Below are 17,395 nucleotides of genomic sequence, written 5' to 3' on the forward strand. Positions count from 1 at the left end.
ATTAACATGATCTATTACAAAAATGCTATAGGCTGATATTCATATAACACCAGTTCAGTAAAAATAGATTGTTCTGTCTTGAAGTCGTTCCTTTGACATTTTTATATGGGCGCTTTAACGTGTAGGAGTTTTGCACCAATGAGAGCGCTCGTTCTTACCCCTACATGACCAATAGTCTTCGCGCTCTTAATATGGCCATTGATGCCATAAACTGTTACTTGGCTAACGATTATAGCCGTGCTAGCCATCGTCTCCCTTGTTAAAAAAAGAGAAGCAGACATGTCGGAATTTCTTGCGGATCCCTCTGTGTTGACTAAAGACAAGCTTAAAAGTGCACTGGTGGCCCACAATGTGGCGCTTCCGAACGGCGACCAAAGGAAGGGGGTGTACGTGGACCTGTACCTGAAGAACCTGACCTCTCAGAACCACAGCGGCTCTCCCGACACCTTCTCCAGCGACGAGGAGCTGCAGCCCGCGGTCTCCTCCAGGAGCCGCTCCGGGAGGGTGGGTGACTCCCGCACTCCTCACGGTGGGGGGTGACGGCGGGTTAACACATTATGTGGTGTTGAGATAAAGAACAACGACGTGTTTAACGTGCTGTTTAATTAAGGTTAGGGTACGTTGTGGAAGTGAGAGCCCTGGGCAGACGTGTGTGTGTGTGTGTGTGTGTGTACGCAACATTGTGTCTGTTTGGAGGAACCTGCAGTCTGCGCTACACAGCGATAAAAGTTTTGCAGCAAAGTTGTAACTAGTTTATCATAAACTATCGCGGGCTCGATGTAACTGTATATAAATATGGGCGCTGTGTGACTGGTCAGGATATTCGGTCCAGTTTGTGTTTTGAAACGAAAACACGCCGGTGTCCCGCCAGACTGTTTCCCGCTGAAACACTCGGTCCGTTCGCGATGGGCTCAACACGGTTCGGGTCGATTTAACACAGTTGGGTGGGATGTAATAACGATGGTCAACACTTCGAAAACCAATAATACTAATCATGTGCAGAGCAGAATTTCTTTCAGACCTGAAGGTTATACACACCTGTTGGAATATAAAATACATATTTATTTGTGCTGCGAAAGTATGCTGTTGTAATAAAGGAATAAATCTTCCTGTCTTCTGTCAGTTTCTCTTCCCGTTATGTCTTTGGCCCAACCGGTGAGCTGCCCAGTCTCTGCTCATGGCCTTTTGATTTCACTAGTGACGAAATCTGTTATTTGGAGATTTGTAAGGAAAGTGCTTTTTGTCAGTTCTTGTGTGTGCAGTAGTTCGTTAAAATGGTGATTTTTCCGTGCTCTGTCGTTCATGAGCTTTAACCGTTTTTTTTCTGTTTTCAGTTTTTAAATCCGCTGCTGATATTTAGTACAACTGTCGGTGTTAACGGGATCCTGTGAGCACATAAATATCATTGGACAAGAAGTGAGGGATCTTTTATCTGTCGCTTGCTCTGATCCTCAGGACTGGATCACTTCGACACGCGCAAGATTTCATTGTGGGTTTGGTCGCTTTATTGAGGAAATAGTTGCTTGTGAGGAATTTGGACGCGCGTGTGTTTAACCCATTTCTCTAAAAGTGTTGTTACACATCATCAGTACTTTTGAATTACTTTGTGGTGTTATTACATTGTTTTCTGGCCATGTATGGTAATATTAATATGCTGTTTTAATAACCCGCAAATTATTATTGTGCTCCTGGTGTAGAAATACTTTTGAGAAGTCACTTTGTTCACATCAATTTGTAATTCTCGGTAAGGCAGTGATGGTGGAGGAACTGTGGCTAACCACATTTAATCCTTTCACATTGCAAACAAATGTCTGGCAGCATGGTCAGGTTTGTGTTGACTCTGAACCACAGGGTATCTCCTGGACTGATGTGAGACACCCACAGGCCTGGGCTCGTGCACGGAGGGGTGCGCGCCCTTTCTGCATTTTGAACTTTGAGGTTTAATGTGCATATAAGATTGTTGTGGATAGAATCTGGTGGATGTAGAACATTGTGGAACCAAGTTAAACTGGGCTGTTTTGCACATCTGCTTTGGCTATAAGTGCAACTTACACACTTCCATTCAGAGGTGGAGCCGAGTTTGTAGAAGAGGAAACTCCCCCACACCCCCCTTTTGGAATTGTCTGAGATTTCTGAGATTGGCTCTTTGATTGGGTGATTCTCCAGTTTCCCTTTGAAAGGCCTCAGGGTGTTGCCGAGAATCTGAACTGTACACCTCCCCGTGACTGTGTTCCACATACAAGCGGACACACCACATCTCATCCCACACCACCTCTCCACTACTTCAGTCTGATCACATGTTTTTGTGGAGAGAGAGAGAGAGAGAGATGGCGACACTCCAGCGGAATGTGGCCAGGATGGCCGTGTCCCAGCTCCACCCTTCTGCACACGCTCCGCGTTCCCAGACTGAGTTATTCCATTACTCTGGAATTTTCTTGCAGCGTTTGTGCAGGCTGCTGTATGAATCTCATGATGTGTTTTATTTTCCTTTTCTGTACATCAGAATATCAATGTTAAGTCAGATGAATCCCTGGAATGTCGGGAAGGAGCCTCTCATATTCTGTCCATCCACAGCGTCATGTGCATCTTACCAAGCAGTGTATAATATGAACATTTTCATGAATGTCAAAAGCTAAAATTTGCTCACATCATTCTCAACCAAGCTGAGGTGTCTGGGGTCTCCCTCGTAATCTGCTCGTGGTTTAGGAACATGGCTTCTGCCTGTGCACTCTGCCATTCAGGATCTGGTGGTCTAAGATCTTGGTGTGATGGCATTATCCTTTAGTCACAGTTGTGATTAGTCTGCACACTCGCTGTTTAAACCGCTGCCATTGGTCCTTGTATACAAACTGAATTTAACAGTTTAAGAAAATATGCTGAAATTCTGTTAACAGAAATTTGGCTTATTTTGTGAACAGAAGATGATCGTACAGTCTTTTATCTCAAACCCTTAGTTGTTTCGTTCCTGTGAGTTTTTATAATCTAGTTGATCAAACTTAAAATTCATTAGCAGGTTAATTTTGTAACTTGCAGGGAAAATCTGTAAACTGAAAAATTTTAGTTGAAAACTGTCTAATTTCACCTCTGATTTTGTTTCTGCTGCTGCAGAAAGCCACCAAGAAAACAGACAGAGTCTCACCGGAGGAGATGGATGTGACTGCACTCACCAACGAAGGCCTGAAGGAGGAGCTTCTGAAGTTCGGCGTCAGCGCGGGTCCCGTTGTAGGCAAGACGTTCCTTCCTGTCAGAATTTCAGCTCCAGACAAAACGCATGTGCACTGCTTCACAGGGTTTGAGTAATATTACTTGTGAATAATACTTTTTTTCTGTGATTGAGACTGGTTTGACTGAAATATTGCATTGTGAGCATTTTATATTTTTCACTCTGCTGGTTTGCACAAAAACATGCTTTCAAATGCTTACATTCTTTTGCTGGGTGACACCTTGGAATGAAGAGCCTCTACTGGAGGATGAGCTGTCTCCAACAGTTTGTAGTGGTGGAGTTGTGTTGCTCAGGTTGTTGTAGTGTAAGTGTTTCCACACGCACCATCTGCACTCCCCACACCAGGTGAGAATGTGCAGCTTTTTGCATGGGGCGTTTTGCATTGCTGATGAACTTCTCTGATCCCATGAGATCGTGTTTAAGCTTTCAGGATGGAACCGTGCAGTTTAATTACACACGTCTGCACCGAGTTTCTGTTTATAATTGAGAGCAGTTATTTTGAACAGTACCTTAATAATAACCATAACAATTAATTTGAACAATGACTTTTGGAACTACTCCCAATCAATACAGTACAGTAAACTGCTGATTAGTGGAACAAAGTCAATTCTACGTTAGCATATTTCAGGCCTGTGTTTTGGAGGAGACTGTGTCTGCAGTAGGATTGCTCCCGGAACTGTGGAGATCATCTCCAGATGGAGCATGTGGACCGTTATGTTGTGGGTTTATGATCTGGTTTTGTTTGTTTCACAGCGTCCACCCGGAAGGTGTACGAGATGAAGCTTCAGAAGTGTCTGGATCAGGGTCCCCCTGAAGCCTTCTCTCCACGCTCTGAACACGCCCACACAGACCGCAGTCACAACGGCAACACCCACGCAGACCAGTACAGCGACACAGAGGGTACAGCCTCTCAAACCCACAGCCTGCATGCACAGCCCCCCCCCAACACCAGGCCCCATCCCCCCCCCCCCCCCCCCAAACACCAGGCCCCATCCCCCCCCCCCCAGCACTAGTGCCTTCCTTCAGTCTCAGAAAAGGGAAAGATTCTTTCAAAGTCTTAATGTATTGCTTTAGATGTCAGGACAGTGTTTTTTATAGTCACTGTAGAGGCACTGTTCAGATGATTGAACCTTTGTGCAATGATTGTTAATCACATACCAAAATATCTGACATTTGCACATTCTGACGGAGGGTCATAATGAAATAAGTTCAGAAGTGCATTGGTAGAATACTATAGAGAGTTACTCTTATGAATGAGTCTTTTAACATCAGAAGTGGCGTCCACTCAGCTCTGTCTGCCTTTACTGAGCTGATGCTGAATGCAGTGTCTGTTGCTTTAGAGATGACAGCAGTGACCGACCCTGACCCTGAACCCGACCCAGAACCTGACCCTGAACCCGAGCGTGTCCCAGTGGTGGAGAGGCCAGTGAGGAGTAGAGGGAAACCATCAGTTACCCCCATAACACTCAGCAGTCAACACATGGTGAGGAACAGAAACCACGCAAACACGTGTAGATAACGTTCCTCTCTCTGTCTCTCTGAACACGTAGCAGCGTTCCTCCCACTTTCCTTGGTTTCCTGTCTATTTTCCTGCATGGCTGTAACACATGTTTTATTTGGCTCATGTTAACACCACTGTACAACACTCAGGAATGTGTCTCTAAAGCTCCACCCCTAGGGCGAGAGAGAGAGAGAGAATACCAAGCAATTGTTCAGTACCTCTACTGTACTGAGTACTCTGGGCTGTGATGCGATGGTGTGTGAGTACACTGGGCTGTGATGCGATGGGGTGTGTGCGCACACTGGGCTGTGATGCGATGGGGTGTGTGCGCACACTGGGCTGTGATGCGATGGGGTGTGTGCGCACACTGGGCTGTGATGCGATGGGGTGTGTGCGCACACTGGGCTGTGATGCGATGGGGTGTGTGCGCACACTGGGCTGTGATGCGATGGTGTGTGTGTGCACACTGGGCTGTGATGCGATGGTGTGTGTGTGTGTGCACTCTGCTGAGTGCTGAGATGGTTCTACTCCGTGTGTGGTGTGGTGTTCAGACGGAGGAAGAGGAGCTACTGGTCTGGAACATGCGGAGAAGGTCTCGGAGGTCTTCACGCAGACTGGATCAGACCGTCCCTGCCAGCGATGACACTGTAATGCCGTGCATTGTGCTTACGTTTCCAACATCTGTGTTCTGTGCACTGGGCTTTTTTGCACTGTGGACAAATGCTCACAGGGACCTCACAGGGACCTAACGGAGATCTCTTGCACAGCTCTTAGGGACGAGTCTTAGTCAAGCACCTCTAGCACCACTTGTTGAAATGAGCATGTCTCGCGTCTCACACCTGGTGGATCAACACTGGTGTATTATTGCACGTGTTACACACCTGTTTTCCTTCAGGACGTCTCTGAGTCTTCCGCTTCAGAGTGGCTACCTGCCCGTCATGACGAGATGACAGACAGACCTGCGGTATGTAAACGAGTTACATTTATGGCATTTACAGCATGGTATTATCTTGAGCCACGAAGGCCCTGAGTACCGACTTCATTCAAGTCACGGACGATGTTCTCACACCGAAGGCAGTACCCAAAAACCTGCTGTCGGAGCCCTCCCCCGTGAGCAGGACCTGCCGCACTGGGTCTCGTGAGAGTGTGGTCCCAGCCTGCCCTGCCCTGGAGGGGTTTCGTCAGGCCATTTGTGCTGAGGAGGTGTGCGGTTATTTCTCTCATCTGTGTCAAACCCACTCCACCATATCACTTCTGAGTTTACCATTACTTCACACAAGCGACAGAACACACTGATGTTTAAGGTTCCTACACCGGGTGGAACGAATCGATGGCAGGTTTGTTTGGTCTCTTTGGGATAATGTGAACTTAGACTGTGAGCTCTGAAGCTCTTACTCCGATTTCTGAAAGGCCCCGCCCCCCCTGATAGGAGCAGGAGTCTCCAACCCTTGTCTCTATGGCAACGAGGCAGCAAGGTGCCCTTACTGTCATTGAATATGTTGCTGCAGGTGCATTGATGTCTCCAGTGACAGGTTATGCACCCTGGGCCCTTCAGTCCTTGAGTGGACGTTCTTATGTGGGACAACACTGCCATTAGTCATGGGAGACGTGTGTGGCAACTGTCTCCAAGTGCCATGACTCCAACAGTGTCCCCCTGTGGCCAGTGTGTATATACTTCTCACATTGCTAGGTACTATGTAAAAGAGGCACCTGAAGAATATAGAATATAGGAATGTGGTTATTCCCAAACAAGGGATCAGGTTTGTGTGGAGGTGGTGACCCTGTGCTGTATTGTCATGTGAACTCTAGTTTTATTGTGTCTCCCCAGAAAACTCCTGTTCACAGCGTAGTTGAATGGTTGTGCTTTTTGACTGAGGCATGTTAATTTTACATAAGCGTCTCTACAGAAGTTTGGGGAGAAGAACCTCACGTCCTCGGCTGACCGCTCGCCAGGGCCCCGCCCCTTGCCCCGCCCCTTGCCCCGCACAGGGCCGTGGGCCTCTGTCCTCGATACTGCTCTCCTGGAGGTGACGCCTTCTGAGTCTAGCTGGAAACCACAAACGAAGCCTCTTGTCAATAAATAGAGATTTTGTGTTAACACTTGTCATAACTGAAAAATCAGGTGTTCAAAGGACCTTTGAGATTCCAGTTTTACTGTTTTTCTTTCTTTATAATGTTCTAGGATGTCCCAGATACACAGGCCTCTCAGCCACTGAAGCCCGGCCCAGCGGTAGGTGCTGAGATTACTGAACCACAGCTAGGACAGTGCAGGTGTCTGAGATTAGGGCATCGGCTGGGAAAGATGGCTGTCCCTGTTTGTCCTTCCATTTGTCCTTCCAGTCCGATGGTCACAGTCTTCTATTGCGTGTGTCTTCCATAACTGAAGGACATGGAGCCTGAACATGTCTCGCTGACCAAGCACACGAAGCAGCATCGATCAGCCCCACGTCCACCGTCCCGGGATTTGGTTCACGTGATGTGCCGTCTCTCACCTGATTCACTTTCCCCACGCCCACTCTCTGTAATGGACTCTTCCCCCAAAGCACTCTCCCCCCGTGCTCTAATGGTTTCTTCCAACCTTCCAGTTCGAGAAGATCCGTTGCCTATTACAAAGAGCTTGTCCAAGGTTTGCCTCAGACATTTAGTTAATTTTGTCAGTACATGGTGGAGATCCATTTGAGATTTCAGTAGTACCAGCTGTAGGAGGAATCACACTTTTATTTGGGGAAAGGATAGCAATGTTGTGTTTTGGTTTTTGTTTGTTTGTTTGTTTGTTTTACACATTTTCTGTGTTCACTCCCACCATACCAGGAGCGTGCAGGGTCTTCAGTGGCCCAGTTGAGTGGAAGGCATAGTGATACGGGTCCACTGCTCTCCCCAGCCAGAGTACTGGTAATGCCTGCAGTCCTATAGCAGTAGGACCAGGGCCTTTGCCCTTTGTGCACACGTCACTAGGGGTGGTGTGTGTGTCTGTGTGTGTTGCACTGTTGTGTAGTGTCTGCCACGTGTCGGTATTTTGTTTGCTTTGAGGGTTTGTTTTTCTTTTTTGCTGTTTACATTGTGGCTAGCAGACAGCCTCACTGGGGAGTTGAACAGGGCTGTAAGAACACAGAACAAAAACTGCAATTGTAGCGTGTAATTAAGGAGTATTATACAGTAGATCAGTCTGTTGCTTCTACACAGCACACAGTGCTTCACTCCTAATAGTCTTCACAACGCTTCTGTGTTTGTGTGCAGATTGAGAAGTTATCATACGTCGAGCAGACCCCAAAAATGCCAGAAAGAAATGTGCTCAAAGAAATGTTCCCCAGCGAGAACCTCAATACTCCTACGGGAATCAGGTGAGCAGTGACCTCTGGGGATCTGTGAACCTTCACTGTGGAAGCAATCATGATACCGGCTGTTTGAATATGAAACCGGCTGTTTGAACTTTTGGAAACCTCTTTGTAAATTTAAAGTACATAACATTTCAGATGTATAATTGTATATCTGACATCTGATTTCAACTTTGTTACTTCCTGTTTTACCTGTCTGTCTACCCATCCATCCCTGTCTGTCTACCCATCCATCCCTGTCTGTCTACCCATCCATCCCTATTCCACCAGTGCCACCTGTCGCCCCCCGATTAAAGGAGCGGCCGATCGGTCCCTGGGCGATTCGTGGTTGAGTGATTTGCGGCCACGCCTCACCGAGCTCAGACAGACCAGGTCGTCCTACACAGAGAGCCGATCTGTGCCTCTTGTGAGCGCCGTTCCTTTCCCCGCCTCTAGGCCCACAGCGCCCCCTGTTGTACAGGCCAAGGCACGGCGCCGTATTCCAGTGTGGGTGCGTCTGTTGCTTCTGAGTGCTGTGGCTGGATTCATTTTCTTTGTCTACCAGGCCATGGAGACTAATGAAATGAGTCCGTTTGGCCAGGGAGGTAGCAGTGCATTAGATGGTACCAGCAAATGAACCTCTCCCCTCTCCTCCCCTCCTGTCTCTTTCTGTTCTGTCTCTCTCTCTCTCTCTCCCCCTGCCCTCCACCCCATCCAGAACATAATAAGATGTTACTCTCTCGTCCTGACCCTCTTGGTTCAGTACTTTCTGTAACACCCCCCCCCCCCCCCAAGATAAAATCATGAACAATTGAGCTTTCTGTCTGTCCATCCGTCCGTCGTCTTTCTAGCTGGACCTGCTCAGATGAAGGACCCCAGGCTGTTGCCGCCTGGTCCATGTTCTCTGCAGAAGCAAGAGGGTATGGTGCAGGTTCTTCAGCCTGCTTCAGCCCATCTGTGCGTGATCATGCCTGCTTTTATGTTCTTGGTGCTGCGTGTGCCTAGAGGGCTAATGTGATGTTTCTACGTGAAGAAGTGGCCAAAAGGGTGAACGTGTCTGCGTGTGCTTGTGAACGTGTCCAATGGCAGAATATGATCCAGGATTCATAGACTCTGCCTGCCTAAATCCAACCCAGTCAGTTAGTCACATAAGTCTGCCTTAAACCGAACCAGCTGTCTACCCTGTGTGCTGCTTCTCCCTGTGCCAAGTAGTGTTTGTGTGACGAATATTCATTTATTTTCATGTGTAGTTCTAAAATTAAGTATTATTCAGTTCAGTTAGCACTGTTACCTATTAATGTATTTATGGGTGTTGCTTATTTATAGTATAATAAAGATAATAAACAGCATTAAGCAACATTCTTGTACCAGTGTATTTGAAATTCCAATAATGTAAATGATGTAATAACGGTCTCTGAAAAGCACAAGAATCCCTGGTCATCAAAAAACCTTCTGATTGGTTAAATGTTCTTGCACTTTTTGAGAAGCAATTGTCCTCACTGACCATTTCTGAATTGTTGATTTGGTTTTAACACAATATAAAACATTTTTATTCCCACTCCAGTCGTAAATATATGCCACTGGCTTTTGAGAAGTTTTTCCAGACCACTAAAATGTCTGGTTGTTTGCGAAACCAACAAAACTGGAGTGATCTTTGAAATTTTGCCATTCATTTCAATATATTAACGTTTAAAACGTATTTAATGTATTTATTTGTGTTTGCTGGGAGGGAGGATGGCGCTGAGATGTTCTTTAACCTTTGAAAAGACTGTTGGGTTGGGTGTGTTTTATATACTGTAGATGGCTCAATATGATTTGTAGAAAGCAAAATAAAACGAAGCAAATAAAATTCATAACTTCATATCAAACATTTTGTCCTATTCCGTTATTTTCTTATGTCTATATCTTTCTTGTTCGTTAGTTTGTGAGTTTCAGTTTGGTTGCGAGTGCATTCACAAGCGCTGAAAAGGGCACGCGACCACTCCGTTCCTCGTTTATCCGCTCGGGGAAATATTTTCTTCTTCCATGTCTGTAATTAAACGGCATGGGCAAATTTATAAAAATATATTTATAAAAAGTATTTCTTAAACGGCCTAGTTCCTTCTTTGCAAAACATTTCAGCTTTCACAAAATTATCCATCAGCTCGGGGTAAAGGCAATCAAGCGCTGTTGAGCTATTGTGGAGAGGCAGTAATACCGTGGAAAGGTCTCGGCATCTTGGGCGCAGGTTCGGCTGGAATCCACCGCTCACGAGACCAGAACGGCGAGCAGAGCTGTGCGCGTGCTTAACGCACGCGAGGCTCCGTAGTGTCCCAACAGCATATTCAATATTTCTGAATAGTAGGCCTATTAGAAACACTCAAATGCTCGTTATATGTTTTTTTACACCACCCAATTAGGAGTAACTAATATGGAAGAAAAATAGTTCCATCGGATTTTGAATTCGTATTTGAAGCACTGAATTTGTTTGCCCTTGAATTTGAAGCTCTGAATTTTTTTTGCACTGAAATTATGCATCTGAATTTTGTTGCCTTTGAATTTAATGCTTATTAAAATACAATGAAAAAAAATTCGAGCGTTAAAAAATTCAAAAGATTTTTTTTCAAGTTGCTCGAATTCGATTGGTCAAATTTGGCTCACAAAATACGCGTGCAAAATTTCGCGTGCTAAAATACGAGTTCAAAGATATTCAGAGTAAACATCCGGGACACAAAGGATGAGCAATCGATTCAAGACTCCAATCGAACCAAATCCAACCAATCACGCTCCACTGGTCACGGCGCTGTTTGAAGCCACAGGCGGAGAGAGAAAGTGAGTTATGTCGGCGCACGGGATCGGCTCCTCTTCGGTGAGTGTATTTACTCCTTTATTTGTCTATTGTGGTGTTTTTAAGATTCAGTAAGATACAGTAAACGACGTGTTGCACATCAGAGGTTTGCGCTGGACTGATCTTTTTTTAACTCGCTCTGAACTCGCTATGTAGTCAACGTAGCTGCGTATGTGTGTGTCCGTCAGTCCACACTGTGCTTTATGATATTATATTTATCATAAAATCATTACATTCGTTTATTATTTCCTTACCAGTCGAGTAGTTTACAACTGTTTTTAACTCTCCGTGGGGTAATGGTTAGTGACGAGAGCTTCGGACAAAACGGGCCTGGGTTCGATAACCGCGACTGACGAGCGATTTGTTATAATTAATATTTTTTATTCATTTATATATATACTGGACCGGCGCCAGGACATATACAGTGGGGGTGGCGGCGTGTGACGATTGTTAAGCGGGCAAGGGGGCGGTAGCAATAGTAAAATAAATGGGTCTTATTATTTAAATTGAGGGGGCGGGACACCTCGCCTGAGGGGGCGACGCCCTTTTTTGAAGTGGAAGTTTCAGAACTTGAGTGCAAGTTGTTTTGTTTTTTTTATACAAGGTATTTCAGTTTGATCATATTCCAGGATTGAAAGGTTGTGGTGAGATCTATGGGTAGCTGTAACAAGCATCTACTATGATGTTCTCCATTACCTTGAAGGAGAGGGCTCAGCATTTCCAACATCACACACATCTTCTGTTGCCACTATGTGTTCCTACCACGCCTGCAGGAAGACCTAGATACTTTTTGTAGTGGTTGGGACAATCATCCAATAAGAACAGAGAGCCACATGACCCCTAATCAACTGTGGGTGCTGGGTCATTCACATCACCCAATTCCTGCAGCAGATAGCACAGAGGTACATGCAAGTGTAATATGATTTTAACAAATAGTATGGTTTATGTATAAAGTTTGGAAGTGGCTATTTTATCCACATAAGTGTATACAACTTATTTGTAGGGAATGGAGATTCCCAATATTGAGTGGGACAACACTGGACTTCCCATTGATGACCACTCAAATATCATTGTCCCACACACAGAATGCCCACTGACAGATGAACAGATGACAGCTTTGAGAGATGCAGTTAACCCAGGAGCTGCATCCCAGTCCTCTGGCTGTGATCTTTACATTTCTGCTGTCCAGTTTTGTGAGAATTTCCTGTCTATTTGAAACAACTGGTCTGAGAATTGGAATAAAATAACATCTTTACAAAGTTAAGACCATATGAATGAAAAATTAATGGCAAATTTTGTCATCAGTTTTAGTTTGAGTAATAAAAAAAACAATAAAAAACTGAGCTGCAGCTTCATTAATTTTTTTAATTATTTACAGAGTAGGAGACATTGCAGTAAATGGATACAATCAAAAGTTGTTTGATTGCCCAATTTTGTTATTCTGATGTTTGACATAAAGGTAAAAATTATACACCACAGAAAATAAAACTAATTAAAACTCATGCTTGACTCACTTTCATTTTATTAAGAGTTGAAATTTTCAAAAATGAGTTAGTCAAATTCCCTTCTGCCTCTTTTGGAAAAAGCAAGGCCACTGTCAGGTCGTCGAGTGAGCACTGTCCACATTGGGGATTCTTTAATCCCTCGTCTAATGCCCGGTTCACACTACACGACTTTTCAGTCGCCAGGTTTTTGTGCCGTTCGCACTACACGACTGGTCGTGCTGTAATCGCGAGTCTGTCAGTTGTTGTGGCTTTCACACTACATGACTGATCGGCGACGCGGGCTCACGAATTACACGACTGGGGAACTGGGGAATCGCCGACTCATCTGGCTGCCGTCCAAAAACACGAGAAAACGAAACTCTCGCCAGAACCAGCAACACCACATAGAAGAAAAAAACAATGTACATGTACTCCACATTTTCGTTATTATTATTATTATTTTACCGTTTAAACACTCCATAGTCCCAAGTTTCCAGATTTCATCTCTCCGTTGCAGTGAACATAGATATAATCAATCGCACTATTTCTCCAGTGCTGTCACAATAACTTAAACACAGTGTTGTAGTAAAGCTGTAAGAAAGGTGAGGAGTTTGTGTGTTTACTGGGTTACTGTTTTGAAAGCATTCTTGAAAGTTTTTTACATTCTTCAGAGATATCTTCAGCGGTGCCGTGGTTCTCTCTCCGCGTTCCCATTGGCTGTAGCTAGACGCTGCTGCCGACTCTCAGTCGCCGACTGCTAGATATTAAACATGCTAGATATTAAACACGCTAGATATTAAACATGCTAGATATCTGCCGGTCGTCTGCGACGAGTCGGCGACGGCTCGGCGAGCGTCTTTCAGCAGTTCACACGAGTGATCGCCGATTTGCCTCTGACCACAGTTTCTGTCGCCGATCAGTCGGCGACTGAAAAACCAGCCTAAAATCGTGTAGTGTGAACCGGGCATTAACTGCTTGATCTGTCTTGTGACACGTCCAACTACCTGTTTAGAGTAATAAACAGAAGAGAAAATGAAAAAATAAATTCCTTATCCAAAAGTAAACTCAGAGAGAAAGATTTTATACATATAATAATAATTTAAAAAAACAAATCGCTCGTCAGGCCCGTTTTGTCCGAAGCTCTCGTCACTAACCATTACCCCACGGAGACAGTTGAAAACAGCTGTAAACTACTCGACTGGTAAGGAAGTAATAAACGAATGTAATGATTTTATGATAAATATAATATCATAAAGCACAGTGTGGACTGACGGACACACACATACGCAGCTACGTTGACTACATAGCGAGTTCAGAGCGAGTTAAAAAAAGATCAGTCCAGCGCAAACCTCTGATGTGCAACACGTCGTTTACTGTATCTTAAAAACACCACAATAGACAAATAAAGGAGTAAATACACTCACCGAAGAGGAGCCGATCCCGTGCGCCGACATAACTCACTTTCTCTCTCCGCCTGTGGCTTCAAACAGCGCCGTGACCAGTGGAGCGTGATTGGTTGGATTTGGTTCGATTGGAGTCTTGAATCGATTGCTCATCCTTTGTGTCCCGGATGTTTACTCTGAATATCTTTGAACTCGTATTTTAGCACGCGAAATTTTGCACGCGTATTTTGTGAGCCAAATTTGATCAATCGAATTCGAGCAACTTGAAAAAAAATCTTTTGAATTTTTTAACGCTCGAATTTTTTTTCATTGTATTTTAATAAGCATTAAATTCAAAGGCAACAAAATTCAGATGCATAATTTCAGTGCAAAAAAAATTCAGAGCTTCAAATTCAAGGGCAAACAAATTCAGTGCTTCAAATACGAATTCAAAATCCGATGGAACTATTTTTCTTCCATATTAACTAAACCTATACAAGAATATGCTATACTATTTTTAGTGAATAACGCATATAGGATAATACTACAGAGCAACAACTGAAATGCTCTGGAAACGCCTCAGATATTGTTAACCTGTTCTCAGCGGCTCCAAGTTTCTTGCCGCGTCGAAATGGTGTGCGCGGCTGCTGTTCTTTTCACGCGGCAGGTTCTGCACCCGCGGCGACTGTGTCAGACCATGATGGAGCTCGCTACCTTGGAGCACACCGTCAAGACTCTAAAATGAATGTGGGCTGTTTGCTGCGCGCCTCTGTTCAGCTTGTGAGTTCTGTGCTGTGGTGTTGTGCGTCCCACTAGAGTTTGGGTAATCAAGAAAAAAAAACACCTGTTCGTGTCTGAGCTGTCTGGGCCCCCGAGATAAGCCTGGTTTATACTTTCGCGAGTGACCGTAGCGCTCGACTCCGCCCACCTCGCGTGAACCTAAGCTGGCATGTGCATAGACATCGGCATCTTACGTACAGATGTCAGTGGCATGTGCCATTGACATCGGCATCTTACGTACAGATGTCAGTGGCATATGCCACTGTTATCGGCACAGGTGACAGTGGCACATGACACTCACATCGACATCTTACGTTTAGGTGTGACATCGACATGTAACGTATGAAAACGGTCTGAAAAACTTCGGTAAAGTTGGTTTCACATTCGCACATTCGGAATTCTTTCGGAAGATTAGTAAAAGTGCCAAAATATGTAAATTTTTATTTCTGGCAACCAAAACAAACACATACAACTTTGTTTAAGTCAGAAACAGACGCATTTTAAATAGTAGACAACACGTTTTAAATGCACTACTTTCGCCGCTGCAACGCCTTGTGGCCTCCAGGCACCGTCTACAAATGACCTTAACACGGACGAAAGTGGAGGTCATAAAGGCTCCAGAGCACTGCGCATTCTTTTTTTTTTTTTGCAATAATTTCAATAGCTTTTAAACGGTCCTTCATAAGACCACCAAACAAGTTGTATTACATAAAGTGCATGATGTACGACAATCTCCATCTCTTAGCTGGGTATTTATACCTTGCACCTATTTGTGGTGGTTAGTTAATATCTATTTCAATAACTTTTAAACGGTCTATCATAAGTCCACAAACAAGTTGTATTAGACTACATAAAGTGCATCTTAAACAACCTACAACTCTTTGGTGTGTATGTATACCTTATTTATACATTTCAGTAGCTTTGAATGTTTGTATTTTTATTGAAAATATGGTAGTGATGTTGAGCTCATACTTATATTAAAGGGGACTACTTTCCATAGGCAAGAATGTGTGTTGAATTGAATCAATGGAAATGAAAATTTAACAAAAACTGCCAACCACAAATAGAGATAAAAGTTATTAATACCAATTCAAAAGGTTGTTGTTTAGAATGTAATTTAAAACAACTTGTTTGGTGGTCTTATGATAGACGGTTTAAAAGCTAATGAAAAAACGCAGTGCTCTGGGGCCTTTACGACCGCCACTTTCGTCCGTGTTAAGGTTTATGCAAAGAAACAACGTAAATCGCAAATATCATCTGTAGCGTCTTTAAGTGCGTTCAAACGAGGGGAGACGGACTCTGCAGAGGAGTATGAATTCGGCACAACACCGGCGTCATCTAATATGGTCCGGAGGTCTTTCCCAAGAGGAAAACAATGTGGCGACTTACCACATGACTTTGAAAAATGACTTTCAGTAGTTTTCAAAACTTTTCAGTACCGTAAACATCTGTGTGCAAGCTAAACGTATAGGCACAAAGTCAAATGACACAAGCATAGGCACATGCCAGTGTCTGAAAACAAAATGTTGATGTCATGTGCCACTGACATCTGTACGTGAGATGCCGACAGTGGCGTGCACACATAGACATCACCACCAACTCTGCCCTTTATCAACGAAAGTGTCCTTTTGAAACTTCGTTTTTTATTATTATTATTATCATTTTACTGAGGTCGGTTTGAAATGATCTTTTGAAAACCTGAGCGATTAAAAACAATGCCCTGAAATGAGCCACCACCTCACACACACCCGACCTCTCTCTTCCTTTAACACCAGATGCGCTGCAGCAGCAGTTCAGTTCAGCGAGTGGATAGGAAGCGTCTTCAGCACAGCACACACGCTCACAGATAGACTTCTTCTCCCGTCCCCACCAAAATCGTACTGTTTGCCCTCTAAGCCCAATGTGAAATAATTTTCTTGTGTTGTAAAATGTCTCATACAGCACTAAAGCATTTTTAGCCGACTGGTCACCTGATAAACTAGTCGCTCTAGCCCAAATCAATGATAGATAACGTGAGGACGACCACATACAAATAATTAAGGTAGAGTTTGCAAATCTATGTGTTAAGCTGAACGTCTTCAGTTGTATAGGTTTTGTTAGGCAACATAAATTACATTCATTTGTGAAAGAAGAAACGGGAAGTTCCCAATTACCTGTGAAAAATGCCCATCTGCATTCATGTAATGACAACACTCAGTAGCCTATAACTCCTTCTCCTACTTTACGGTCTTTTACTGTCTTAATTGTAGGCCTATATTGATTTACTAATTGCAAAATATATGCAACAAGGCCTGCAGACAGTGGAGGGTAAACAGAAGTTACCTGAAGGACATGACTGTATATTGGATATGAATTATATCAGTTGGATGCGTGACTTTTTCTCCATTGAAAACTCACGTTTACAGAATGTGACAAATAAAAGTCAAATTTCATTCAACATGTGCTTGTAATTTTTTTATAATGAAGTGTCCCACGTGCGCTAAAAAGTGCCCTTCACCCCCCCCCCCCCCACCCGAGCACTTGCCCCCCAAAATGTCTGTGCACGCCACTGGATGCCGATGTCAATGGCATATGCCAGCGTAACCTTTACGTAAGATGCCGATGCCTTTCCGTGTTAATACTGCCTCTTCGGTGGAGGCGTTTATACTTTCCGCGTCACATTCTGTGCAGTGTTCTCCGAAACGATATGTGGTAGCATAAAGAAACACCCCTCAAACACAGGAATGAACATTTACCTGAAGAATTTTAATGTTGCTTTGTGTTTCCGGTTTGAAAAGTGCTGGAATTTAGGCAGGTGTTCTGTCGATTTTTCCTACCCATCGAAAATTCATACCAAGGCTTACTGCGCATGCGCAAGTCGCTTTTACGTCACTATTTTGGTGGC

General features: G+C 44.2%; 1 protein-coding gene across 6 annotated transcripts; it reads left to right on the forward strand.

Annotated features, from left to right (window-relative positions):
* The first annotated feature begins 197 nt into the window (after positions 1-197).
* tmpoa (thymopoietin a) lies at positions 198-8,813 on the forward strand. 6 transcript variants are annotated; one of them, XM_077005414.1, is made up of 13 exons: positions 198-504; positions 3,109-3,226; positions 3,977-4,123; positions 4,564-4,706; positions 5,276-5,371; positions 5,620-5,688; positions 5,799-5,927; positions 6,632-6,751; positions 6,907-6,954; positions 7,111-7,350; positions 7,536-7,616; positions 7,962-8,065; positions 8,330-8,813. In XM_077005414.1, the coding sequence occupies exons 1-13, from the start codon at positions 280-282 to the stop codon at positions 8,673-8,675; spliced, it is 1,866 nt and encodes a 621-aa protein (XP_076861529.1). In that variant the 5' UTR covers positions 198-279; the 3' UTR covers positions 8,676-8,813. The 6 variants fall into 6 exon arrangements, with proteins under 6 accessions (XP_076861529.1, XP_076861530.1, XP_076861531.1 ...); XM_077005415.1 differs by having other exon boundaries at positions 6,635-6,751; XM_077005416.1 differs by lacking the exons at positions 6,632-6,751; positions 6,907-6,954; positions 7,111-7,350 and having other exon boundaries at positions 201-504.
* Positions 8,814-17,395: the final 8,582 nt, after the last annotated feature.

The sequence above is a fragment of the Brachyhypopomus gauderio genome, chromosome 5, assembly GCF_052324685.1.
Source record: "Brachyhypopomus gauderio isolate BG-103 chromosome 5, BGAUD_0.2, whole genome shotgun sequence".
NCBI lineage: Eukaryota > Metazoa > Chordata > Actinopteri > Gymnotiformes > Hypopomidae > Brachyhypopomus > Brachyhypopomus gauderio.